General features: G+C 43.2%; 1 protein-coding gene across 2 annotated transcripts; it reads left to right on the forward strand.

Annotated features, from left to right (window-relative positions):
* Positions 1 to 27,838, forward strand: entpd6 (ectonucleoside triphosphate diphosphohydrolase 6). Of its 2 annotated transcripts, none has more exons than XM_085799158.1 (14): positions 1 to 121; positions 3,671 to 4,054; positions 7,366 to 7,442; positions 8,419 to 8,562; positions 12,072 to 12,147; positions 15,770 to 15,805; positions 16,137 to 16,225; positions 18,415 to 18,494; positions 19,093 to 19,157; positions 20,909 to 21,010; positions 21,125 to 21,265; positions 23,420 to 23,476; positions 24,922 to 25,028; positions 27,597 to 27,838. In XM_085799158.1, exons 2-14 carry the CDS (start codon positions 3,775 to 3,777, stop codon positions 27,678 to 27,680), a joined length of 1,338 nt encoding a protein of 445 aa, XP_085655284.1. In that variant the 5' UTR covers positions 1 to 121; positions 3,671 to 3,774; the 3' UTR covers positions 27,681 to 27,838. The 2 variants fall into 2 exon arrangements, with proteins under 2 accessions (XP_085655284.1, XP_085655285.1); XM_085799159.1 differs by having other exon boundaries at positions 12 to 121; positions 3,689 to 4,054.
* Positions 27,839 to 27,893: the final 55 nt, after the last annotated feature.

A 27,893-nucleotide genomic window follows, 5' to 3' on the forward strand; every position in this document is an offset into this window, starting at 1 on the left:
CCGTGTTGTTGACAGAGGAGAGTAAAGAAGATGAAGAGGAGCTGTAGCTGCTGAGTCCTAAAGCAGCGTTAAACTACCTGGAGCAGCTGTCTGTGGGTCTGTCCGGTTCTGTCCGGTTCTGGTACGTAAACACACACCCGTTACCGTCGGTACCGAAACTTTAAACTAACAACTAACCGTTTAATAACCGGGACTGGAGGGAGGACGCTGTTAGCTGCTCGGTTAGCAGCTCCGTGCTAACATGCTAACTGACTGATGATGTCAGGATTCAAATCAATAATGTTCGGTTTCAGATCGGTATGTTAAGTTTCAGATCAATATTTTAATTTTCAGAAAGATAATGTTCGGTTTCAGATCAATAATGTTCGGTTTCAGATCAATAAAGTTCGGTTTCAGATCAATAATGTTAGGTTTCAGATCAATATGTTAAGTTTCAGATCGGTATGTTAAGTTTCAGATCAATATTTTAATTTTCAGAAAGATAATGTTCTGTTTCAGATCAATAATGTTCGGTTTCAGATCAATAAAGTTCGGTTTCAGATCAATAATGTTAGGTTTCAGATCAATATGTTAAGTTTCAGATCAATAAAGTTCGGTTTCAGATCAATAATGTTAGGTTTCAGATCAATATGTTAAGTTTCAGATCAATAATGTTCGGTTTCAGATCAATATGTTAGGTTTCAGATCAATATGTTCGGTTTCAGATCAATATGTTCGGTTTCAGATCAATAATGTTCGGTTTCAGATCAATAATGTTCGGTTTCAGATCAATATGTTAAGTTTCAGATCAATAATGTTCGGTTTCAGATCAATATGTTAGGTTTCAGATCAATATGTTCGGTTTCAGATCAATATGTTAAGTTTCAGATCAATAATGTTAGGTTTCAGATCAATATGTTCGGTTTCAGATCAATAATGTTCGGTTTCAGATCAATAATGTTAGGTTTCAGATCAATATGTTAAGTTTCAGATCAATAATGTTAGGTTTCAGATCAATATGTTCGGTTTCAGATCAATATGTTAGGTTTCAGATCAATAATGTTAGGTTTCAGATCAATATGTTAAGTTTCAGATCAATAATATTAGGTTTCAGATCAATATGTTAAGTTTCAGATCAATAATGTTCGGTTTCAGATCAATATGTTAAGTTTCAGATCAATAATGTTCGGTTTCAGATCAATATGTTAAGTTTCAGATCAATAATGTTAGGTTTCAGATCAATAATGTTAAGTTTCAGATCAATAATATTAGGTTTCAGATCAATATGTTAGGTTTCAGATCAATATGTTAGGTTTCAGATCAATAATGTTAAGTTTCAGATCAATAATGTTAGGTTTCAGATCAATATGTTTGGTTTCAGATCAATAATGTTAGGTTTCAGATCAATAATGTTAGGTTTCAGATCAATATGTTCGGTTTCAGATCAATAATGTTAGGTTTCAGATCAATAATATTAGGTTTCAGATCAATATGTTCGGTTTCAGATCAATAATGTTAGGTTTCAGATCAATAATGTTAGGTTTCAGATCAATATGTTCGGTTTCAGATCAATATGTTAGGTTTCAGATCAATAATGTTCGGTTTCAGATCAATAATGTTCGGTTTCAGATCAATATGTTAAGTTTCAGATCAATAATGTTCGGTTTCAGATCAATATGTTAAGTTTCAGATCAATAATGTTCGGTTTCAGATCAATATGTTAAGTTTCAGATCAATAATGTTCGGTTTCAGATCAATATGTTAAGTTTCAGATCAATAATGTTCGGTTTCAGATCAATATGTTAAGTTTCAGATCAATAATGTTAGGTTTCAGATCAATATGTTAGGTTTCAGATCAATATGTTCGGTTTCAGATCAATATGTTAGGTTTTAGATCAATAATGTTAGGTTTCAGATCAATATGTTAAGTTTCAGATCAATAATATTAGGTTTCAGATCAATATGTTCGGTTTCAGATCAATAATGTTAGGTTTCAGATCAATAATGTTAGGTTTCAGATCAATATGTTCGGTTTCAGATCAATAATGTTAGGTTTCAGATCAATATGTTCGGTTTCAGATCAATAATGTTAGGTTTCAGATCAATAATGTTAGGTTTCAGATCAATAATATTAGGTTTCAGATCAATATGTTCGGTTTCAGATCAATAATGTTAGGTTTCAGATCAATAATGTTAGGTTTCAGATCAATATGTTCGGTTTCAGATCAATATGTTAAGTTTCAGATCAATAATGTTAGGTTTCAGATCAATAATGTTAAGTTTCAGATCAATAATATTAGGTTTCAGATCAATATGTTAAGTTTCAGATCAATAATGTTAGGTTTCAGATCAATAATGTTAAGTTTCAGATCAATATTGTTAGGTTTCAGATCAATATGTTAGGTTTCAGATCAATATGTTAGGTTTCAGATCAATAATGTTAAGTTTCAGATCAATAATGTTAGGTTTCAGATCAATATGTTAGGTTTCAGATCAATATGTTCGGTTTCAGATCAATATGTTAGGTTTCAGATCAATATGTTCGGTTTCAGATCAATATGTTAGGTTTCAGATCAATAATGTTAAGTTTCAGATCAATAATATTAGGTTTCAGATCAATATGTTCGGTTTCAGATCAATAATGTTAGGTTTCAGATCAATAATATTAGGTTTCAGATCAATATGTTCGGTTTCAGATCAATAATGTTAGGTTTCAGATCAATATGTTAGGTTTCAGATCAATATGTTCGGTTTCAGATCAGTATGTTCGGTTTCAGATCAATAATGTTAGGTTTCAGATCAATATGTTCGGTTTCAGATCAGTATGTTCGGTTTCAGATCAATAATGTTAGGTTTCAGATCAATATGTTCGGTTTCAGATCGATATATTCATATAAATGTGATGCTGAATAAAGGACCACTGCCATGTTTCTGCTCAGAGTCTCACAGGAAGGTAACTTACTTAGCATGTTAGCATCTGCTCTTTGTGTTGATTGACTGGAGCTTCACATAAAGTAAAGTCTGAGTTTTCATGTTTAATGTAACTTAGTGACATCAAATGAGACAGTGAACGCACCATCTGATTCATTAAACCAGTGGTTCTCAAACTATTTTTTACATCCATTTTTTACAGACCTAAACTGACACAAATTAGACCACGGACCCCCATTGGACAAACTTTTGAAACTAACACCAGAAATAGTACACAAATACTTGTTCTGAGACTGAAGAACTTTACTTTCTTAGTAAATGTATGTTCAAGTTAGGGCCAATGGCGTGAATGTTTGAAAAACCTCCATGCTGCTAGTATGTAATGTTCGTCCAAATTTGACGAACCAGGAAGAGGAGCTTCGAGAAGTTTCCGCTACAAAACAAGCTGGAAATATACGTTTATTTAATTTTTTTCGAGACAATTTCTCATGTTGGGGCTTCAATACAAGACGGACATTACATACGAGCAGCATGGAGGTATCTGGATGTTTTTTGGTGTGTCTTTTTGTTACGAAGACAGTTGGTATCCATTTGCAACCGTCATATGGACATACACTGCTACACCGAGACCCCCTGTAACTCAGAGAAGCCACGGAGGACTCTGAAACTTCTCACAGCCCTTAGTCCACATGAGGGGGAGGAGAGAATGAGTGAGATTTCAATCTTGGGTGAACTATCGATTGTGTGTTTTGTCTTGAAGGTGTCTCTGTCTCTGCAGCTGAGCAGGAAGTGGACGGATGCAGCGTGGACGTGGACGCTCCGTCCCCTGTCTGAAGAGTGTGTGTCCTCACAGAATGAGTGGAGATGAAGAGACCAAAGCTGGCCGGGGTCTTCCTCTTCGTGTGCTGCCTGCTGGCCTACCTCATGTTCCTCAAGCGCCACTACGCCGTGTCCAAGCCTGACACCTACAGACTCCCTCCCCCTCCTCACCACCGCGCCGGGGACAACGGGGACACGGGGGACAACGGGGACAACGGGGACACGGCGCCGGCTGCAGGACTCAGCTTCCAGTACGGCATCATGTTCGACGCCGGGAGCACCGGGACCAGAGTCCACGTCTTCAAGTTCCAGACCGAGGACAAAGGTCAGAGGAATAGTTCTTCTATTGGTCTGAAGCTTCTGCTACGACTCTGTAGGGGCGCTCAGGGACAGACAGAAGGAGACAGAGGAGGACAGTAGAGGACAGAAGGAGACAGTGAAGGACAGTAGAGGACGGTATGAGACCATAGACAGCAGTAGAGGACAGTAGAGGACAGTAGAGGACAGAAGGAGACAGTAGAGGACAGTAGAGGACAGAAGAGGACAGAAGGAGACAGTAGAGGACAGTAGAGGACAGTAGAGGACAGAAGAGGACAGAAGGAGACAGTAGAGGACAGTAGAGGACAGAAGGAGACAGTAGAGGACAGTAGAGGACAGTAGAGGACAGAAGAGGACAGAAGGAGACAGTAGAGGACAGTAGAGGACAGAAGGAGACAGTAGAGGACAGTAGAGGACAGTAGAGGACAGAAGAGGACAGAAGGAGACAGTAGAGGACAGTAGAGGACAGTAGAGGACAGAAGAGGACAGAAGGAGACAGTAGAGGACAGTAGAGGACAGTAGAGGACAGAAGAGGACAGAAGGAGACAGTAGAGGACAGTAGAGGACAGAAGGAGACAGTAGAGGACAGTAGAGGACAGAAGAGGACAGAAGGAGACAGTAGAGGACAGTAGAGGACAGTAGAGGACAGTAGAGGACAGAAGGAGACAGTAGAGGACAGTAGAGGACAGTAGAGGACAGAAGGAGACAGTAGAGGACAGTAGAGGACAGTAGAGGACAGTAGAGGACAGAAGAGGACAGAAGAGGACAGTAGAGGACAGTAGAGGACAGTAGAGGACAGTAGAGGACAGTAGAGGACAGAAGGAGACAGTAGAGGACAGTAGAGGACAGTAGAGGACAGAAGAGGACAGTAGAGGACAGTAGAGGACAGAAGGAGACAGTAGAGGACAGTAGAGGACAGTAGAGGACAGTAGAGGACAGAAGAGGACAGAAGAGGACAGTAGAGGACAGTAGAGGACAGTAGAGGACAGAAGGAGACAGTAGAGGACAGTAGAGGACAGTAGAGGACAGTAGAGGACAGAAGGAGACAGTAGAGGACAGTAGAGGACAGTAGAGGACAGAAGAGGACAGAAGGAGACAGTAGAGGACAGTAGAGGACAGTAGAGGACAGTAGAGGACAGAAGAGGACAGAAGAGGACAGTAGAGGACAGTAGAGGACAGTAGAGGACAGTAGAGGACAGTAGAGGACAGAAGGAGACAGTAGAGGACAGTAGAGGACAGTAGAGGACAGAAGAGGACAGTAGAGGACAGTAGAGGACAGAAGGAGACAGTAGAGGACAGTAGAGGACAGTAGAGGACAGTAGAGGACAGAAGAGGACAGAAGAGGACAGTAGAGGACAGTAGAGGACAGTAGAGGACAGAAGGAGACAGTAGAGGACAGTAGAGGACAGTAGAGGACAGAAGAGGACAGAAGAGGACAGTAGAGGACAGTAGAGGACAGTAGAGGACAGTAGAGGACAGTAGAGGACAGAAGGAGACAGTAGAGGACAGTAGAGGACAGTAGAGGACAGAAGAGGACAGTAGAGGACAGTAGAGGACAGAAGGAGACAGTAGAGGACAGTAGAGGACAGTAGAGGACAGTAGAGGACAGAAGAGGACAGAAGAGGACAGTAGAGGACAGTAGAGGACAGTAGAGGACAGAAGGAGACAGTAGAGGACAGTAGAGGACAGTAGAGGACAGTAGAGGACAGAAGAGGACAGTAGAGGACAGTAGAGGACAGTAGAGGACAGTAGAGGACAGAAGGAGACAGTAGAGGACAGTAGAGGACAGTAGAGGACAGAAGAGGACAGAAGGAGACAGTAGAGGACAGTAGAGGACAGAAGGAGACAGTAGAGGACAGTAGAGGACAGTAGAGGACAGAAGAGGACAGAAGGAGACAGTAGAGGACAGTAGAGGACAGAAGGAGACAGTAGAGGACAGTAGAGGACAGTAGAGGACAGAAGAGGACAGAAGGAGACAGTAGAGGACAGTAGAGGACAGAAGGAGACAGTAGAGGACAGTAGAGGACAGTAGAGGACAGAAGAGGACAGAAGGAGACAGTAGAGGACAGTAGAGGACAGTAGAGGACAGAAGGAGACAGTAGAGGACAGTAGAGGACAGTAGAGGACAGAAGAGGACAGAAGAGGACAGTAGAGGACAGAAGAGGACAGAAGAGGACAGTAGAGGACAGTAGAGGACAGTAGAGGACAGAAGAGGACAGAAGAGGACAGTAGAGGACAGTAGAGGACAGTAGAGGACAGAAGAGGACAGAAGAGGACAGTAGAGGACAGAAGAGGACAGTAGAGGACAGTAGAGGACAGTATAGGACAGAAGGAGACAGTAGACAGCAGTAGAGGACAGTAGAAGATAGGGTTGTCACGATACCAACATGTTTTTCGATACTTTTCGATACTTTTCGGTACTTTTCCAAATAAAAAGAGAACACAAAAAATGTCATTATTGGCTTTATTTTAATAGAAAATCTTAGAACTATAACATACGCATCAGTAAATAATCAGTAAATCAGTAAACAGTTACTGCTGCTGCAGGATTAAATGTCCATCTATATTAATCTGAACTCTTGCTAAATTAAAACGTTAGTGGTCTGTTTAAAAATGAATATCAACTTGTTTTCTTTGCATTATGAGGTCTGAAAACACTGCATCTTAGTTTGTTATTTTGACCAGTTGTAATGTTTGGGAGAAATTGTTCTCAGTAGTTTATAGAATGAAACACAAACGTTCATTTTACTCAAACACACACCTATTGTTTCCCATATGTAGACCAAATTGATTCTGCTTCCGATGGTAGGAGACAATAGACAGCAGTAGAGGACAGTAGAAGACAGTAGAACTCTGTGGGTTTATTAGGCTTAGAGGAAGTTTCCTGTGTTTGTAGCTCCAGTCTGTCAGACAGACAGACAGACAGACAGACCAAGACAGAGAGACAGAGACCGGTCCTGGTCCTGTGGGTTTATTAGGCTTAGAGGAAGTTTCCTGCCGCTCTGGGCCAAATGCCTTCGTTATCGCATTTAGCGGCGGCTAAGCTAAGCTAAGCTAAATGAGAGGCTGAGTGCAGTTTTGGCTCCTTTGTTAGCGGCGGCTAATGGACTAATGTAGCTAGCACCTGTTAGTTATACAGACTGGGATGTGGTTAAGAGCTTAATGACAGCTCCACCATCAGCCGCCAGGAATTAAATAAAGTCAAATTAAACCGCCACCAGCTCTGGGGCTTTGTTTTTTAATCAGTGTGTGTGTGTGTGTGTGTGTGTGTGTGTGTGTCTGTGTGTGTCTGTGTGTGTGTGTGTGTTTCACCTGCAGAAGCTCCTAAACTGGCCCATGAGACGTTCAGGGCCATCAAACCTGGACTGTCTGCGTACGCTGACGACCCAGACAAGGTGCAGTAACACTACACATGTTGGAGAGACACTAACAGGCAAAAACACTGTGTTTTCATTCAGATTATGGGCTAGTTTTCTTCCTTAACATGTATTCTTTCAGAAAAGTCAAAAGAAATGGTAGAAAATCCACATTAAGGTTTTTATTTTACTTCATTTTGTCTTCTATCGTCAGTAGATTTCTCCTAAATTTACCAAAAGTTAGTCTGACCCATGTTAGTCTGACCCATGTCATGTCAGGTGTCATTGTAAAGCTCTCTCTCTCCTGAACAATGATGTCATTTCCTCTGTATCTGCAACCATTCCTAAAAGTAGGATTGACAATAACAATCTGTGTAATTTTACAGTCCAAGTCTTTAAAGGCCGTTTTATCAGAAAGAGTTTTTCAGACTCAGACTCTGAGCTAGAAATCTCCACTTCAGCAGCACTTCCAGACACCAAACCTTCCACTTTGATCCCTTTCTATATTCTGAAGGTTTTTACAGAGGGGATTGTTGATATATCATTCACAGCCTCATTTAGACAACATTTTATCACTAAAAACATGGAGACATTAGATGTTTTAGGGCTGGTGACAGTATTTTCTCATTTACAGAGTGATAAAAAGAGATATTTACAATCCTCCTCTGTAAAAACTAAAGACTCTAACATGTCAACACAATAAAACAAAGCAGCTTTATCCATTGTTCAGGTTTCGGTTCTGGAAATATATGCAAATTAGCGCATATTTCATTAGATATTGCCTCATTTACATATTGAAACATAAAATTTGACAAAACTTGTAATACAAAAAATATTTGTCTTAATGTGAGTGATAAACTTGGGAAGTTTCATGGTGAAATCTGTTAGTTAATTTTATTTCCCTATTCACCTGCAGTGTCTCAGCTTAACACAGCTGTAGTTACAGTACAGTGGATCTACCGTCTCACCCGTTACTCTCTCCTCCTCCCCCCTCCTCCTCCCCCCTCTGGTCCAGTGTGTGTCGGGGGTCATGGAGCTGCTGGACGTGGCCAAGTCCAGCGTCCCCCCCTCGGCCTGGAGCTCCACGCCCGTGGTGCTGAAGGCCACGGCCGGTCTCCGTCTGCTGCCGGGGGAGAAGGCCACGCACCTGCTGGACACGGTCAGATAGAGTCATAGCATTTATTTAACTATATTTAACTTTATTTGAATTTAGTCATTTAATTAATTTGACTGCTTTTGTTGTTTAGTATTTTAAACATATTCGTATTATTATTTTGTGAACAATTTGTTGGAAAAGAAAATAGATAGTAATAGACGTAAGAATTTTGATTTTTTTAAAAAGACAAATAAAAACACAACAGGCGTATAAAGTTATCTAATAAGATTAGAAACTTACGACAGAGTATTAGGGCCACATTGACAAAAAACAAAACAAAACACAGACTTCGAGAATAAAGTCATAAATTTTACGAGAATAAAGTAAACTACGAGAAAAAAGTCATAACATTACGAGAATAAAGTCGGAAATTTACGACTTTATTCTTGTAAATTTAGACTTTCTTGTAAATGTACAAGAAAGTCGTAAGTTTACGACTTTATTCTCGTAATTTAAGACTTTTTTCTCTTAGAAAATGTACGACTTTATTCTCGTAAATTTAAGACTTTATTCTCAAAGTCTGTGTTTTGTTTTGTTTTTGGCCCTAATACTCCATCGTAGAAACTAAATCGTAAATATTTATGATTTTTTAGTATAACTTTATTTAAGACATTTTTTAATTATTTAGACATGAGCTTATACATACATATACAAACAAACCAATTCTCATAAATATAACCCTGTACTAGAACTAGAACTGTATATTTATGGTTTGAGGACACAGACGTTACAGGTGAAGGATCAGATCAGTCGTCCTCTCTCTGCAGCTAATATCCTACAGGCAGTGAACGCCTCTCTTCCCGTTCTTCCTCCTCCTCCTCTTCATCACCAGGCGTCAGAGCCAGAGGAGAAAAGTCTATTAAAGCTTTTAAGTAATAATCAGTAACGAGCAGCGCAGCCAGAATGAGATTTACTCTGATCTGGTCCTGGATCAGCCAAACAGAGCTGATTACACCGAGGGAGGGGTGGGGGGGTTATTAAAATATAATGTAAATATTTGACCATATAATAACATTATAACACAGCACCACAGAGCAGATAATAACTTCATTAACATCAACAGAGTGAATCATATCAACTCTTCTTATGTGTTTACATGAGGTTAAATGTAAAAATATTAATTATAATATATTTGTTATAATTTACTATATAAAAAGTTTAGTTCACAGGCGACAAAAGCAAAAAGCAACAATGACACGAGATAAACAGTGAATAATCTGAATAAAAGCAGAGAAACAAAGCTCACAGGTTCAGAGGGAACCGTCGACCATATTTGGTGTTGTGCGGGCGTGTCCGTCTGAAGGAAGCGTCGACCATATTTGCAGTTGTGTGGGCGTGTCCGTCTGAAGGAAGCGTCGGCCGTATTTGGTGTCGTGTGGGCGTGTCCGTCTGAAGGAAGCGTCGACCGTATTTGGTGTCGTGTGGGCGTGTCCGTCTGAAGGAAGCGTCGGCCGTATTTGGTGTCGTGTGGGCGTGTCCGTCTGAAGGAAGCGTCGACCGTATTTGCTGTCGTGTGGGCGTGTCCGTCTGAAGGAAGCGTCGACCGTATTTGGAGTTGTGTGGGCGTGTCCGTCTGAAGGAAGCGTCGACCGTATTTGGTGTTGTGTGGGCGTGTCCGTCTGAAGGAAGCGTCGACCATATTTGGTGTTGTGTGGGCGTGTCCGTCTGAAGGAAGCGTCGACCATATTTGGAGTTGAGTTGTGTGGGCGTGTCCGTCTGAAGGAAGCGTCGACCATATTTGGTGTCGTGTGGGCGTGTCCGTCTGAAGGAAGCGTCGACCATATTTGGAGTTGTGTGGGCGTGTCCGTCTGAAGGAAGCGTCGGCCATATTTGGTGTCGTGTGGGCGTGTCCGTCTGAAGGAAGCGTCGGCCGTATTTGGTGTCGTGTGGGCGTGTCCGTCTGAAGGAAGCGTCGGCCGTATTTGGTGTCGTGTGGGCGTGTCCGTCTGAAGGAAGCGTCGACCGTATTTGCTGTCGTGTGGGCGTGTCCGTCTGAAGGAAGCGTCGACCGTATTTGGAGTTGTGTGGGCGTGTCCGTCTGAAGGAAGCGTCGACCATATTTGGTGTTGTGTGGGCGTGTCCGTCTGAAGGAAGCGTCGACCATATTTGGTGTTGTGTGGGCGTGTCCGTCTGAAGGAAGCGTCGACCATATTTGGAGTTGAGTTGTGTGGGCGTGTCCGTCTGAAGGAAGCGTCGACCATATTTGGTGTCGTGTGGGCGTGTCCGTCTGAAGGAAGCGTCGACCATATTTGGAGTTGTGTGGGCGTGTCCGTCTGAAGGAAGCGTCGGCCGTATTTGGTGTCGTGTGGGCGTGTCCGTCTGAAGGAAGCGTCGACCGTATTTGGTGTCGTGTGGGCGTGTCCGTCTGAAGGAAGCGTCGACCGTATTTGGTGTCGTGTGGGCGTGTCCGTCTGAAGGAAGCGTCGACCGTATTTGGTGTTGTGTGGGCGTGTCCGTCTGAAGGAAGCGTCGACCATATTTGGTGTCGTGTGGGCGTGTCCGTCTGAAGGAAGCGTCGGCCGTATTTGGTGTAGTGTGGGCGTGTCCGTCTGAAGGAAGCGTCGACCGTATTTGGTGTCGTGTGGGCGTGTCCGTCTGAAGGAAGCGTCGACCATATTTGGTGTTGTGTGGGCGTGTCCGTCTGAAGGAAGCGTCGACCATATTTGGTGTTGTGTGGGCGTGTCCGTCTGAAGGAAGCGTCGACCATATTTGGTGTTGTGTGGGCGTGTCCGTCTGAAGGAAGCGTCGACCATATTTGGAGTTGAGTTGTGTGGGCGTGTCCGTCTGAAGGAAGCGTCGACCATATTTGGTGTCGTGTGGGCGTGTCCGTCTGAAGGAAGCGTCGACCGTATTTGGAGTTGTGTGGGCGTGTCCGTCTGAAGGAAGAGTCGACCATATTTGGTGTCGTGTGGGCGTGTCCGTCTGAAGGAAGCGTCGGCCGTATTTGGTGTCGTGTGGGCGTGTCCGTCTGAAGGAAGCGTCGACCGTATTTGGTGTCGTGTGGGCGTGTCCGTCTGAAGGAAGCGTCGACCGTATTTGGAGTTGAGTTGTGTGGGCGTGTCCGTCTGAAGGAAGCGTCGACCATATTTGGAGTTGAGTTGTGTGGGCGTGTCCGTCTGAAGGAAGAGTCGACCATATTTGGTGTCGTGTGGGCGTGTCCGTCTGAAGGAAGCGTCGGCCGTATTTGGTGTCGTGTGGGCGTGTCCGTCTGAAGGAAGCGTCGACCGTATTTGGAGTTGTGTGGGCGTGTCCGTCTGAAGGAAGCGTCCACCATATTTGGTGTTGTGAGGGCGTGTCCGTCTGAAGGAAGCGTCGACCATATTTGGTGTTGTGAGGGCGTGTCCGTCTGAAGGAAGCGTCGGCCATATTTGGTGTCGTGTGGGCGTGTCCGACTGAAGGAAGCGTCGACCATATTTGGAGTTGCGTGGGCGTGTCCTTCTGAAGGAAGCGTCGACCATATTTGGTGTCGTGTGGGCGTGTCCGTCTGAAGTGTTGCTCCTCCCCCTGTACAGGTGAGGGCGCTGTTCCTGGAGTCTCCCTTCCTGTCCAAAGACGACAGCGTCTCCATCATGGACGGCACCGACGAAGGTACAATCTATACTACATACTGCATACTGTTATACTACATACTACATACTGCAATACTACATACTACATACTGCATACTGTTATACTAGATATCACATACTACATACTGTATAAGACGAATCTCCTTGTTGTTTACAACTACTTCCGGGTAGAAAACCAGCATGAGAACAATAGTGACGGACGAGAGTTTCACTATATTTATCTAATTTTTCATGTCACTATATCACCGTTTAGACTAATCTGATGTCTGTAAAGTTTATAAAACCAATGATTGGACAAACATTACTATTTATGTGTGCACATTTTTGTAATTAGTCATGGTTATCATAGATTAGCTAGGCTAACGGTTAGCTACCTGTTTAACTTTAATAACTCAGTGACTCAATAAACGCTCCATGAAAAAATATTTTCTCCAGCGGATATCTGAGTTCCAACATGACTGAGCTAACTGGAGTAGTTTCATGTGGTGTCCCACAACGGGAGGGTTTTAACAGCTGACGTCCTGCTGGTAGCTTAGCTACCGTTAGCTTAGCTACCGTTAGCTGTCCCTGTCAGCTGAGCTACTGATGCTTTCTAGACACCGTGATTCCCCCAAACTGAATAAATACAACACATAGCAACACAAAACACACACACAGAAATAGTAATGTTTCTTCAATCATTTCAGATTTGTCTAAATGGTGATAGGGCGTGAAAAATATGATATATAGCTAAACTCTTGTTCGTTACTATTGATCTCATTCAAATTACGTGCTGGTTTTCTACCCGGAAGTAGAATGTAAACAACAAGGAGATTCGGTCTATACTACATACTGTATGACATCATCAGTCATACTTATTGATCAGAGTAGAATCACCTGGAGGTCACAGGTCACGGCTCTGGCCCTGTACTGACCCCCCCCCCTCCTCCTATGACTGCTGCTCTAATACCACTGTTGTTGGACACACACACACACACTCACACACACACACACACACACACACACACACACACACACACACACACACACACACACACACACACACACACACTCTCTCTCTCTCTCAGGTTGTATGGACATGCAGCAGCAGCATATAATCCAATCCTTTTAAAGTAGTTCATACAAGCAATTATGGTCGTGTGGGATAATGTCCCACTTAATCTTGAAGGGGACGATTAACCCCCCCTTCACCCCCCACCAAGTGTTTCCTCCTCCTCCTCCTCCTCCTCTGAGTGGGATCAGCTCGTTACTGCGGCAACACGACCGTCTCTTAGCGATGAGTGAACTAACGGAGCGCGGCGCTAATGGATGGGCGCTCGGCCCTCGGCCCTCGGCCCTCGGCCCGGCGGCGGCGGCTTAGGCCCTGAGCGTCCTGGATGGAAGAGACTTATTGTTAATGCAGATCTCTGAGTGGTTGCTGGGGGGCCGCGGGGCGCTAAGTGACATAAAGCCCCCCCACACACTTGTTTGTTTTGTTTGTAAATTGCTTCTTAGCGTCTGCGACTAAGAGTTTGATGGTAAAGCTCCTATGATACAGTTTGTGTCCAGCTCCATAATCACCCACTCAGAGGTCGCTGCTAAAAGGCTCTAATGCAGCGGCTCAGGGCAGATGTCCTGCAAAGACACTAATGTCCTCTAGTCTCTGTCCTCTGTCCTCTGAGTCTCTGTCCTCTGAGTCTCTGTCCTCTGAGTCTCTGTCCTGAGTCTCTGTCCTCTGAGTCTCTGTCCTCTGAGTCTCTGTCCTCTGAGTCTATGAGTCTCTGTCCTCTGAGTCTCTGTCCTCTGAGTCTCTGTCCTCTGAGTCTATGAGTCTCTGTCCTCTGTCCTCTGAGTCTCTGTCCTGAGTCTCTGTCCTCTGAGTCTCTGTCCTCTGAGTCTCTGTCCTCTGAGTCTCTGTCCTCTGTCCTCTGAGTCTATCTGTGCGTTCACACCAAAAGCTTCCAAAGTGTCAAAACGCCGGAAGTCAATTCATTTTCAATGAGTGTCAACAGGCGTCGCCGCGCTTCCAAAGCTTCCAAAGCTTCCAAAGCTTCCAAAGCGTCCAAAGCGTCACCAGACGAGAAGTTGAGCCAGGTTTAACTTTAGGGTAATTAGCTATGACGCGGTTCGGCGGCAGCCTGTCAGAATAGAGATGTCCGTCGGCTCCTTTTTTTCCCTTTTTTTTGTATTTCGGCTCCCCAATGACCAGCGCGATCAGACTTTGACGTCAGTCACGTGACGAGCGGCCAAAGTGGCCGAAAATATTTGCCGTTTTGGGAGCTGTCTTGTCTGACGCTGCAGCCTCGAGCGTTTTTGACGCTTTGGAAGCTTTTGGTGTGAACGCACAGTATGAGTCTCAGACTCTGACCGTGACTCCGCCCCCTTTAGGAGACCAGTAGACCGTGACTCCGCCCCCTTTAGGAGACCAGCAGACCGTGACTCCGCCCCCTTTAGGAGACCGGCAGCAGCATGACTCCGCCCCCTTTAGGAGAGCAGACCGTGACTCCGCCCCCTTTAGGAGACCAACAGACTGTGACTCCACCCCCTTTAGGAGACCAGCAGACCGTGACTCCGCCCCCTTTAGGAGACGGTGACTATGACTCCGCCCCCTTTAGAAGACCAGCAGACTGTGACTCCACCCCCTTTAGGAGACCAGCAGACTGTGACTCCGCCCCCTTTAGGAGACCAGCAGACCGTGACTCCGCCCCCTTTAGGAGACCAGCAGACCGTGACTCCGCCCCCTTTAGGAGACCAGCAGACCGTGACTCCGCCTCCTTTAGGAGAGCAGACCGTGACTCTGCCCCCTTTAGGAGACCGGCAGACCGTGACTCCGCCCCCTTTAGGGGACCGGCAGACCGTGACTCCGCCCCCTTTAGGAGACCGGCAGACCGTGACTCCGCCCCCTTTAGGAGACCAACAGACCGTGACTCCGCCTCCTTTAGGAGACCGGCAGACCGTGACTCCGCCCCCTTTAGGAGACCAACAGACCGTGACTCCTCCCCCTTTAGGAGACCAGCAGCAGCATGACTCCGCCCCCTTTAGGACACCAGCAGATCATGACTCCGCCCCCTTTAGGAGACCAGCAGACCATGACTCCGCCCCCTTTAGGAGACCAACAGACCGTGACTCCGCCCCCTTTAGGAGACCAGCAGGCCGTGACTTAAATATGACTGTTATATTTAATGTTATCATAAGAAAATATAAATATCTCACTTTCGTCTACCTACAACTTTTATAAATCCACACACACATTCACAACAAGTGTTTATGAGTTTTATTTTTGTTTTTGGTGTTGTTCTGTGATGTCATGACTTCAGCTGTTGTTATGCTGCGTTTGAGAAAACTCAGAACTCCAAGTTCCGACTTCCAACCGTTCTGAGACGACAGAAAAACCACAAACATGTTGGACCGGGACAAAGTTTGCATTCAGAGTGCTTCATTAAAGACACAAAAACTATTTACTAAAAAGAACGTTTTAATGTATTTTGTACATTTGAGTAGATGTTTTACCGTTCTCAAAGAAGTCAGGGTAGATTTTCAAGTAGGAAGTCGGGAAAAAAAAACTGTGAGTTCCGAGTTGACTCGAACGCAGCATCAGCATCGGCCACAAACAGTTAAGTCTGAATTAATTTAACATTTTCATTTTCATTTTCTCTGTTCAGGGATTTCAGCCTGGATCACCGTCAACTTCCTCATCGGTGAGCACACACACACACACACACACACACACACACACACACACACACACACACACGTCTTTAGATTAGGTTTTTATCACGTAACTATGAGAATATGAACCAATAACAGGAAGATGAATTTGGGTTTCTGTGTGTGTGTGTGTGTGTGTGTGTAACCAGATTAATGTGGACAAGAAATAGTGATTACCTGTTATTGGATTAAACTGCAGCTCTCTCTCTGTTTCTCCTAATCTCTCTCTCTCTCTTTTTTTTACTCTTTTCTTGTCCTCCCTCCCTCCCTCCCTCTCTTGTCGTCGTCCCCCCCCCCCCCCCCTCTCTCTCTCTCTCTCAGGTGGTCTTCACGGTGCCGACTCGCCCACCGTGGGGATGCTGGACCTGGGTGGGGGGTCGACTCAGATCACCTTCAGCCCTCAGGACGAGGTGAGGACCAGAGAGACACCCAGTGGTGGACAGTAATAGAGTAAATTTACTTGAGTACTGTACTTTGAGTATTAGATTTCTTTGGTACTTATTACTCTTACTTGAATACATTTCCAAGACAAATATTAGTACTTTTACTGGAGTTAATTAGTAGGAAGGCTGAAAAGTACTGGTTACTTTCAGGTCTTTGTCTAAAATCCTATTGGACACAAGCTGTGTTTGTCTGTGAAGGAAACCCTAACCCCTAAAAGCAGCACATCAGTGCAGCTGAGCAGCAAAGAGTTCATTCTCACTAACAAGAGTTAAAAGCTCCTTACATTCATTTACAAACTATTAGAGTCATTCATTGATGTGAACAATAAGACATTTACTCTACCTCATACATGTTTCAGTATTGTCTAATGTTTTGTTTTGTGTCTTTCTATGCCTCAGCTTCGTATAGTAGCTTGTGGTCTGCGTATTTTATCATTTTTATGTTATGTGTAGGGACTACAGATGGAAATTAGCTGGGAGCTAAATCTGGTGCAACCATCTTTTCATTTTTTCCTGCAAATGATTAATGTAATTGCACATTGTCCCTTATTAAACGAATAAACTAAACTCTTATTTTTACGTAAAGTAGGAAAAGCATGTACTTTGGGATACATAAGTTTAAAAGCAAGTACTTTTTTACTCTTACTGGAGTCGAGTAATGTCGACTGAGCTACTTTTACTTGTAACGGAGTAAATTAGACACACACACACACACACACACACAGGAGGAGTAAGACACTGGTAGAGCGAGGTAGATCTCCCCCCCCCCCCCCCTCCTCTCTCCTCTCTCTCTTCAGTCAAACTACCAGTGTGGCTCCGTCTTAGAGGCTTTAATCTGTAAATGCCTCGATAATCCCAAATAAACACCCTCACATCAGGGTGGGGGGGCAGAAAGGAGAAAATAGAGGAGGGGAGGGGGGGGTCTGGTTTCTTATCTAGGTCACAGGCTTTGTACTGTACATGAGGGACGGAGCTTCCTCAGCTCCAACCAGGAACTGACGGCTGCTGCTGCTGACTCAGATCAGACTCCTTCATCTCTTCATGTCCGGGACGTTTTTCATCTGATGACTCAGTTCAGATCAGAGCTGCGTCCGGTTGGTTCCCTCCGGTGTTGTTGTAACTAGGGATGTCACAATTACTTGTTTTCACAATTAATCGTGGTATTAAACGCCACAATTAATTGATCGTAAAGATTCCTAAATACCGTCACTTCCCAAAAATAGATTATGTATGAACCGTACTGGCAGATGTGCACCAAAGTAAAGGTAAATGCACAGATACTGGTTCATACGTAACATTGAATTGGTAGGAATTTAAATGCTAGAGTCACTGTCATTCGTAATAATAATAATAAAGAGATTAAAATTAACTTAAACATTTGGTATAGATGACAATTAATGACTTATATATTTCAAACACTTTAATAATTGGTCATATTTTAATAGATACTTTGTGGAAATAATTAGTAATGTTATTATATTTTGACTATATTTGATATCACACATTAATAGTGTTTGAAATTAATTAATGCATAATAATCATGATAATCGTAACACCGTGATTAGTTCTCTGACAATAATCGTACCAAGAAAATCTGTAATCGTGACATCCCTAGTTGTAACTGATGGGTGGAAAGAAAGTCGTAGCCTCTGAGATGTAGAACGTGTTTTATAGAAGAGAAACGCACAGTTCAGGTCAGGACAGAACAGACAAACCTTATTTAAAAAGGACAATGTAGCTATTTTAATTACATTCTCTTTTTAAGGAAGAGAAAAACGTAATGAAAAACGTACAGTAAATGTACCGGGATTAGCAAGTAGCTAATTTTCACCCGCATGCAGTCCTCTGGCAGTTTACATGGAGAAGATTTTATTACAATTAGACAAGACACAGGTATTAACAGGACAGACATAGAATCAGACACAATATTGACAGATGAAGTAAAACAGACAGTACAATAAGAACTCGACAGAGCAAAGCACCGGGATCAGAGGTACAAAGAAGTTCTAACAAACATTCAAAACAAAAACCTGACATACAAAACAAAACATTGATTGTGGGTTATTGCACATAAGTATGGCATTAAATATGGTTTATTGCACAGATATAATAATCAATACTTGGTTGGGGATATTTGACTTGTTACTTGTTTGCAGAAAACCATCCAGACCTCACCCATCGACTACATCCGGTCCTTCCAGATGTTCAACAACACACACACCGTCTACACTCACAGGTACACACACACACACACACACACACACACACACACACACACACACACACACACACACACACCAGGGTATCCGCGGGGTCTTGAAAAGTATTAAAAGGTGATAAATCAATTTGGGGAAAATTAAGACCCTTAAAAAGTATTAAAAAGTCTTTTCACGACTTTATAAAGTCTTAAATTTTGAAGGTATTTTTTCTGAATTAGCTGTCCAAGAGTTTGAGTCCTAAAAAAATACAAAGATGAACCGGTACATAAAAAAGAAAAGAAGATTGTTGTTTCTGTTTTTTGAGAGTGGAGCAATGTTTTTTTGGTTTTTTTTGATAAACTTTGCCTTTTATTTATTATCCCAGCCTATTTTGAATACTGTTTCATAGTGGTTTATAGTCTTTATCACAAACTAAAACTGTTAAGTTAAAAGTGTCACTGATGTGAATGGTTACAGCTTGAAGTGGCGGTGAGAAGGTCTTGAAAAAGTCTTAAAAAGGTATTAAAATTAACTTCAAGATTCCTGTAGGCTATATACCCTGCACACACACACTTTGTTGTCATAGCGACCATCAGGACTCTGACCTCTGACCTCTGACCCCCCCCCTCTCCTCAGCTACCTGGGTCTGGGTCTGATGTCGGCTCGACTGGCCGTCCTGGGAGGCGTCGACGCTCCGCCCTGTAAGTCCCCCGCTCCGCCCCCACAGCCTCGTTTATACTCTTCTTTTTTTTTTCTTCTTGTTTTTCTCTTTGCTTTCATCCCCCCCCCTCCACCCCCTCCACCCCCCCAGATAAATAAGCCATTATCTAATCTTTTAATAACACACAGTAAGATTAATTCCTTGCTGCCAGATGTTGCTGCGATTTAGCTCCTGTAAGAAGCTGCAGCACAGATTCACTCTGATGCTGCTGCTGCTGCTACTGCTGCTACTGCCCCCCCCTCTACCCCCATTTACCCCCATTTACCCCTAACTACCCCCCACCACAGAGGAGAGAGACCATGTCCAATCAGAGACGCTCAAGTCAACTGATAAATAGATAGATAGAGAGATAACTAGACAGAAAGACAGATATATAGATATAGAAGAGACCACTTCAAAATGATCCGTTCCTCTGGTTTTACTATTCATAACTACTGTGTGTTTGAGTAAAATGAACACTTAAGTTTCATTCTATAACCTACTGACAACATTTCTCCCAAATTGGAAATAAAAATATTGTCATTTAAAGCTTTTATTTATTTATTTATTTGCAGAAAATGGCAACAGGTCAAAATAACAAAAGAAGTTCTGGTGTTTTCAGACCTTAGGCTACCGTATAATGCAAAGAAAACAAGTTCATATTCATTTTAACACAACACAGCACTACTTTTTAAACTTAAGAAGAGTTTAGAAATCAATATTGGTGGAATAATCCCAATTTTTAATCGCAGCAGTGTTTTTTCAATTTATTTATAATCTTTCTTCCTCATTAAATCTGGTTTGGTTCAGGTGATCAGCTCAGTAGAGTGAGGTGCTTGTGTTGCAGTTCAATAGACACTGGAATCCATGGCTGCCACATGTAAAGAAGCTTTAATTTTAATTTAATTTTAATTCAGTTTATTTGATAGGGACAATGCAGGTTAACATAGTGACACTTCCACTCGTTACAAACAAGTCAATGTGACTGATGTTCTGCAGACAGAGATTATAGCTGATGCTAGTTTCCAACTCCCGTCCCTAGTTCGGCTTTTAGTAGAAAAAAGAAGGTAAGAAGAAAGACATCAACGTTACATACAACACTATAAAATGTACAATACATCTAAAATCATACCAAGTCGTGACACATTAAAAATGCAAACAGTTCTGATTTTGTTTCATCCAGACTTTTAACCTTTGTATTAAAAATTCTAATGTCTTTATTTCGGTCGGTAGTGAATTCCACATCTGGGAACCCTTTATAGAGAAGGCTGATTGGCCAAAGGAGGTCTTCTTACGGCGTGAGATTTTACAGTTGCCACTTGCCGTACCCCTGGTGATCCTTTCACTATTTTGTTTTCTAAAAGCTGGTTTATGTTAACATTTCGATGTTTCCCACATTCTGTGTCATAAACTATAAACAGTTTTCTTGTCTGTAACAACATCTCTGTCCTGGGTGATGATCCCTCCTCTGTTGCTCACCCTGAGCTTTCTCCTGGTTTTCCCTGTTAAAAGGGTTTTTCCATGGAGTTTTTCCTCAGTGGATGTGAGGGTCTAAGGACAGAGGATGTTGTTATGATGGGATGTAAAGCCCTTTGAGACAAACTGGTGGTAAAAACGGGCTATACTAATACAATTGCCTTGCCTTATTAACAACATTTTGGTGTAGTGGTCTGTTTGGTTTTTACAGAGCTGTGTGTGTGTGTTCTGACTGTGTGTGTGTGTGTGTGTGTGTGTGTGTGTGTGTGTGTGCAGTAGGGGGCAGCACCGAGCTGGTCAGCCCCTGCCTTGCTCCAGAGTACTCGGGCAGCTGGGAGCACGATGACATCATCTACACGGTGAAGGGACAGAAGGCAGGTACAGTCCTCGCCGTGCTCTGATTGGTTACCCACGATGCAGCTGGGCCTGTAGGAACCCTGAGGCATGTATGTGTGTGTGTGTGTGTGTGTGTGTGTGTGTGTGTGCGTGCAGGCGAGCCGGCCTTAGAGGCGTGTCGCACCAAGGTGGAGAAGCTGCTGTACAGGAAGGTGACGAAGGCCACGGAGGCGCCGGACGTCGACTTCTACGCCTTCTCCTACTACTACGACCGCGCCGCCGACCTCGGCCTCATCGGTAAACAGTCTGTCGTGTTATCTAAGAGATCTAAGATACAATATTTACAACTAATATTGATTAATATTAATGTAAATCGATATATTAAAGGTGTTAATAGTTCAACATTTTGGCAAATTGGCCAGACAGAGAGTTGTTTTAGAGGTAAATTCATGCAAAACCGCTGATGCACGTTGCCTTCAGGGACAGTTTTTCATCAACAGTCTCTGTATTTCCCTCTACAACAACTCTGTCATATAAATACAGTATACTATATGTTATATTTCTTTATGTTTAAAGAGTTAGTTCAGCATTTAGTCAAATTGGCCCATTGCCATAATCCCTATAGTCATAGCAGTTGGTTCGTTACCTTTAATTGTCGGTGCAAGCTGTTTTTAGAACGGCGGAGCAGAGCCGTGAGCTGCTCAGAGCTACGCTACGGAGGCTCATTATGGGATTTCTTGGTTTCCCTCATCATCAAACTCATCAAATACACAATCCAACAACTCCACAACGCTCTGGTGGACAAGTTGTGAGCTGCACATTCACCACGCTATGAGATAATAACACAACGTTACCACACAGAGTTGTTTTAGAGGGAAATACAGAGACTGTTGATGAAAAACTGTCCCTGAAGGCAACGTGCATCAGTGGTTTTACATGAATTTCCCTCTAAAACAACTCTGTGTGGTAACGTTGTGTTATTATCTCATAGCGTGGTGAATGTGCAGCTCACAACTTGTCCACCAGAGCGTTGTGGAGTTGTTGGATTGTGTATTTGATGAGTTTGATGATGAGGGAAACCAAAGAAATCCCATAATGAGCCTCCGTAGCGTAGCTCTGAGCAGCTCACGGCTCTGCTCCGCCGTTCTAAAAAATAGCTTGCACCGACAAATAAAGGTAACGAACCTACTGCTATGACTATAGGGCACTATAGACACTATATCTATATAGACACTTTAGGAGGTTTATAAACTAAAGTAGTGGAGCCAAACTGAAACTAAAACACAGAGTTTGTCTCAGACGTTTAGAAATAAAAGGTAAAATACTCGTTCCCTCTGTGTTTCCTGTACAAACAGCCTCGTCGTTGTTGTCAGTTCAGAACCGCAAAGCGTTCACACTGGAATCTGCTATAGGCCCAGGGTTCTTACTGATCCTTAAAAAGTCTTAAAAGGCATTGAATTCATTAATCTAAAAACAAGGCCTTAATTGGCATTAAAATGTCTTCAATCAATTTTTCAAACGTCTTAAAAATGTTAACACATGGTGAGTGGTATTTTATGGTTGTAATTAGTCTCAAATCTCAAAATAATTGGTAACATTCTGACATAGAGAAGTTAGTGGCGGCCGTCACCGCTAAATTTCTCACCGCCACCAGCTCCAGAGTCGTTTTTTTTTTTTTTTCTGACTTTTTATGCATTTATTTTGAAAGGACAGCTGTGGAAAACTTGCGCGAGTTTGTAGTTTTCACCAAAGTCCGTACTTTTAATGGAAACACACAGAACTCAAATTTCTTTTAATGCGCATCATTTCCCAGTTATTTGAATCACTTTGGATGGAAACATACGAACGAGCAAACGTGTCCTTTTTAGTTTATCATCTCCTCTCCAACTACACAGCTGTTAAATGATGTCACTCACTCACTCATAGCCCCCCCCCCAATTAATCATGTAGCAGTCGCTTTACCTTGGACCACATAGGAAAGTGGGTAAAATTGTCCCTAACCCTATGTAATAGATGTGGTGACGATTTTTTGTTTGTTTTTGGATTTGTGTTTATTGTGAAGTCAGTCTTAAATTTCATTTCAAGTGGCTTTAAAAACGTCTTAAAAAGTCTTAAATTTAACTTGGCTTAAGCTGTAGGAACCCTGGATAAAGAACAAAGTGATCAGTAACAAATAGTGACAATAGAAATAAGGTGCAAAAAATTCATTAATTGAAATCATAAAAAGACGTTTAAGAGTAAGGATGTGGGATGTGGAGAGAGCGGGAAATTCAAGAGAAGTTGAGATGCATTTTTAGCTGCTTTTTAAAAAGTGGATAAGAAGAAATGGATCTTAGTGAGCCTCTGTGTCCAGGATTCACTGACTGTGTGTGTGTGTGTGTGTGTGTGTGTGTGTGTGTGTGTGTGTGTGTGTGTGTGTGTGTGTGTGTGTGTGTGTGTGTGTGTGTGTAGAGGAGGCGAGGGGAGGGTCCATCCGAGTGTCTGACTACGCGGACGCAGCGAGGAGAGGTGAGACGGCGCCACCCGGCGGCGGCGGCTGGCAGCTGCACACGACTGTTGTTATATTATTATTATTATTATCAGGCTTTTATTCTGAAAGGACAGTGGAGAGAGACAGGAAGCAGTCAGGAATTCAAACCGACGATCACTGCTCTGACCCCACATGTCAATATTATTATAGTGATCGATCAGCTGTGACATCAGTGTGATGTCATCGTTAAACACCTGATGATGATTAATGGGGAAAAAAATTCAGATGAATTTAGATTAGGATGGATGCATTTATATATTCTAGCTCTAACTGCACTTTATATTTTATATTTATTTTTATTTTTATATTCTATATCTATCTGTGCCTTTTTAATGTATGATCGGTGCTATCTATCTATCTATCTATCTATCTATCTATCTATCTATCTATCTATCTATCTATCTATCTATCTATCTATCTATCTATCTATCTATCTATCTACTATCTTACTATCTATCTATCTATCTATCTATCTATCTATCTATCTATCTATCTATCTATCTATCTATCTACTATCTTACTATCTATCTATCTATCTATCTATCTATCTATCTATCTATCTATCTAATGAATCAATAGATCAGAGTCAAAATGAAGTGTTAGGATAATCTCTCCTTTTTTTTCTCAATAAACTTTATTGAAAAGGTATTGAATGTTCAGACAGGTGCTCCGTATAATTTCACATTAATCAGAGGAAAGTAATACTCAATATATTATCCTTATGGATATGAGCAGTAATAACTATATATATATATATATATATAGATATATCTACAGCTCTGGAAAAAATGAAGAGAGCACTTCAAAATGATCAGTTCCTCTGGTTTTACTATTCATAGCTACTATGTGTTTGAGTAAAATGAACACTTTTGTTTCATTCTATAACCTACTGACAACATTTCTCTCAAATTGGAAATAAAAATATTGTCATTTAGAGCTTTTATTGGCAACAGGTCAAAATAACAAAAAAGTTCTGGTGTTTTCAGACCTTAGGCTACTGTATAATGCAAAGAAAACAAGTTCATATTCATTTTAACATAACACAACACTACTTTTTAAACTTAGGAAGAGTTTAGAAATCAACATTGGTGGAATAATCCCAATTTTTAATCACAGCAGTGTTTTATTTATTTATTTATTTAGTTATAATCTTTCTTCCTCATTAAATATGATTTGATTCAGGTGATCAGCTATATATATATATGTATATAACTCAAATGGCATGTGGTAGTGGCTAGTTGTGATGCTTCGTTTAGGTTTTACTTCTTAAATTCACGTTAACACTTGTGAAGTTGGTGTGAGGATTGTCTCTCTGTCTGCTGGTGTCACTGGTCATGTGACTGTGTGCTGCGCTGTGATTGGTCATGTGACTGTTGTGTGCTGCGCTGTGATTGGTCCCTGGTGTGTCTGTCCCTCCCTGCAGTGTGCGGCGCTCCGTCCCTCAGCCAGAACCCGTTCCTCTGTCTGGACCTGGTCTACATCTCAGTGCTGCTGCAGGAGCTCGGCTTCCCGCCACACAAGCAGTTCAAGGTCACACACACACACACACATGGAAATACACACACACACACACACACACACACACACATGGAAATACACACACACACACACACACACACACATGGAATAGTGTAGGAGGAGGGGGAGGATGAGGATGAGGAGGAGGAGAGGGGAAGGAGGGAGGAAGAGAAGGAGGAGGAAAGAGGAGGAGGAAAGAAGAAGAGGAGGAGAGGGGAAGGAGGGAGGAAGAGGAGGAAGAGGAGGTGGAGAGGGGAAGGAGGGAGGGAGGAAGAGGAGGAGGAGAGGGGAAGGAGGGAGGAGGAGGATGAGAGGGAAAGAGGGAGGAAGAGGATGAGGAGAGGGGAAGATGAGGAGGAGGAGGAGGAAAGAGGGGAAGGAGGTAGGAAGAGGAGGAGAAGGACAGAGGAGGAGAGGGGAAGGAGGGAAGAAGAGGAGGAGGATGAGGAGAGGTGACGATGAGGAGGAAGAGGAGGAGAAGGAAAGAGGAGGAGAGGGGAAGGAGGGAAGAAGAGGAGGAGGAGGAGAGGTGAAGAGGAGGAGGAGGAGGAGGAGGAAAGAAGAAGAGGAGGAGAAGGAAAGAGGAGGAAAGAAGAAGAGGAGGAGAAGGAGGAGAAGGAAAGAGGAGGAGGAAAGAAGAAGAGGAGGAGGAGGAGGAAAGAGGGAGGAAGAGGAGGAAAGAGGAGGAGGAGGAGAAGAAGAAGAGAGGAGGAGGAGGGGAAGAGGAAGATGAGAAGGAGGAGAGGGAAAGAGGGAAAGGAGGAGGAGAGGGGAAGGAGGGAGGAAGAGGAGGAGGAGGAAAGAGGGGAAGGAGAAGGAAAGAGGAGGAGGAGGAGGAGGAGGAGGAGGAGGAGAGGGGAAGGAGGGAGGAGGAGGATGAGAGGGAAAGAGGGAGGAAGAGGATGAGGAGAGGGGAAGATGAGGAGGAGGAGGAGGAAAGAGGGGAAGGAGGTAGGAAGAGGAGGAGAAGGACAGAGGAGGAGAGGGGAAGGAGGGAAGAAGAGGAGGAGGATGAGGAGAGGTGACGATGAGGAGGAAGAGGAGGAGGAGGAAAGAAGAAGAGGAGGAGAAGGAAAGAGGAGGAGAGGGGAAGGAGGGAAGAAGAGGAGGAGGAGGAGAGGTGAAGAGGAGGAGGAGGAGAAGGAAAGAGGAGGAAAGAAGAGGAGGAGAAGGAGGAGAAGGAAAGAGGAGGAGGAAAGAAGAAGAGGAGGAGGAGGAGGAAAGAAGAAGAGGAGGAGGAGGAGGAAAGAGGGAGGAAGAGGAGGAGGAGGAGAAGAAGAAGAGAGGAGGAGGGGAAGAGGAAGATGAGAAGGAGGAGAGGGAAAGAGGGAAAGGAGGAGGAGAGGGGAAGGAGGGAGGAAGAGGAGGAGGAGGAAAGAGGGGAAGGAGAAGGAGAGGGAAAGAGGAGGAGGAGGAGGAGGAGAGGGGAAGGAGGGAGGAAGAGGAGGAGGAGGAAAGAGGGAGGAAGAGGAGGAGGAGAGGGGAAGGAGGGAGGAAGAGGAGGAAAGAGGAGGAGGAGAGGGAAAGAGGAAAAAGGATGATGAGGAGTTTCAGATCAGTCTGTGAAAACAGGAAGTGACCTGTGTGTGTGTGTGTGTGTGTGTTCTTGTTCTTACTACGTTGTGAGGACCGTAAAGAGTTTTTAACCAACAGAGTGGGGACGTGTTTACCAAGTGAGGACGTTTTGGCCGGTCCTCACTAAAGAGCTGTTTGAAGGTTAAGACTTTAGGTCATAATTAGGTTTAAATTAGGTTAAGAGTTATGGTTAAGGTTAGGGGTAAGGGGCTGGAGAATATATTATGTTAATGAGTGTCCTCACAAAGACAGAATTACAAGGACGTGTGTGTGTAAATGGACTTGGTAAATGGGTTAAGACTTTAGGTTATAATTAGGTTAAAATTAGGTTAAAGTTATAGTTAAGGTAGGGGGTAAGGGGCTAGAGAATATATTATGTTAATGAGTGTCCTCACAAAGACAGAATTACAAGGACGTGTGTGTGTAAATGGACTTGGTAAATGGGTTAAGACTTTAGGTTATAATTAGGTTTAAATTAGGTTAAAGTTATAGTTAAGGTAGGGGGTAAGGGGCTAGAGAATATATTATGTTAATGAGTGTCCTCACAAAGACAGAATTACAAGGACGTGTGTGTGTAAATGGACTTGGTAAATGGGTTAAGACTTTAGGTTATAATTAGGTTTAAATTAGGTTAAAGTTATAGTTAAGGTTAGGGGTAAGGGGCTAGAGAATATATTATGTTAATGAGTGTCCTCACAAAGACAGAATTACAAGGACGTGTGTGTGTAAATGGACTTGGTAAATGGGTTAAGACTTTAGGTTATAATTAGGTTTAAATTAGGTTAAAGTTATAGTTAAGGTAGGGGGTAAGGGGCTAGAGAATATATTATGTTAATGAGTGTCCTCACAAAGACAGAATTACAAGGACGTGTGTGTGTAAATAGACTTGGTAAATGGTAAATGGACTTGCACTTATATAGCGCTTTTCTAGTCACTCGGACCACTCAAAGCACTTTATAATGTAAATGTGTGTGTGTGTGTGTGTGTGTGTGTGTGTGTGTGCAGCTGGCCAGGACCATCCACCAGGTGGAGACCAGCTGGGCGCTCGGAGCGACGTTCCACTACATCGAGTCCCTGAAGACGCACTGACTGACGCTCTTATTTTGAAAAGATTCTGAATGTTGTGTGAGGACTTCCTGGACTTCCTCCCGGTGACCTCATCATCACGACCCTGGATCTCTGTGAAGCCCCGCCCCCCCTGACCTCTGACCTCTTCGCTGAGGGGGTGGAGTCACGACCTCATGGAGCAGCTTTAATTTTCTTCTGGTGTTTAAAGACTGTTTGAATGTTTGGACCAGCAGC

Source organism: Trachurus japonicus, chromosome 15 (genome assembly GCF_045865225.1).
Source record: "Trachurus japonicus isolate A0001 chromosome 15, Traja_1.0".
NCBI classification, from domain to species: domain Eukaryota; kingdom Metazoa; phylum Chordata; class Actinopteri; order Carangiformes; family Carangidae; genus Trachurus; species Trachurus japonicus.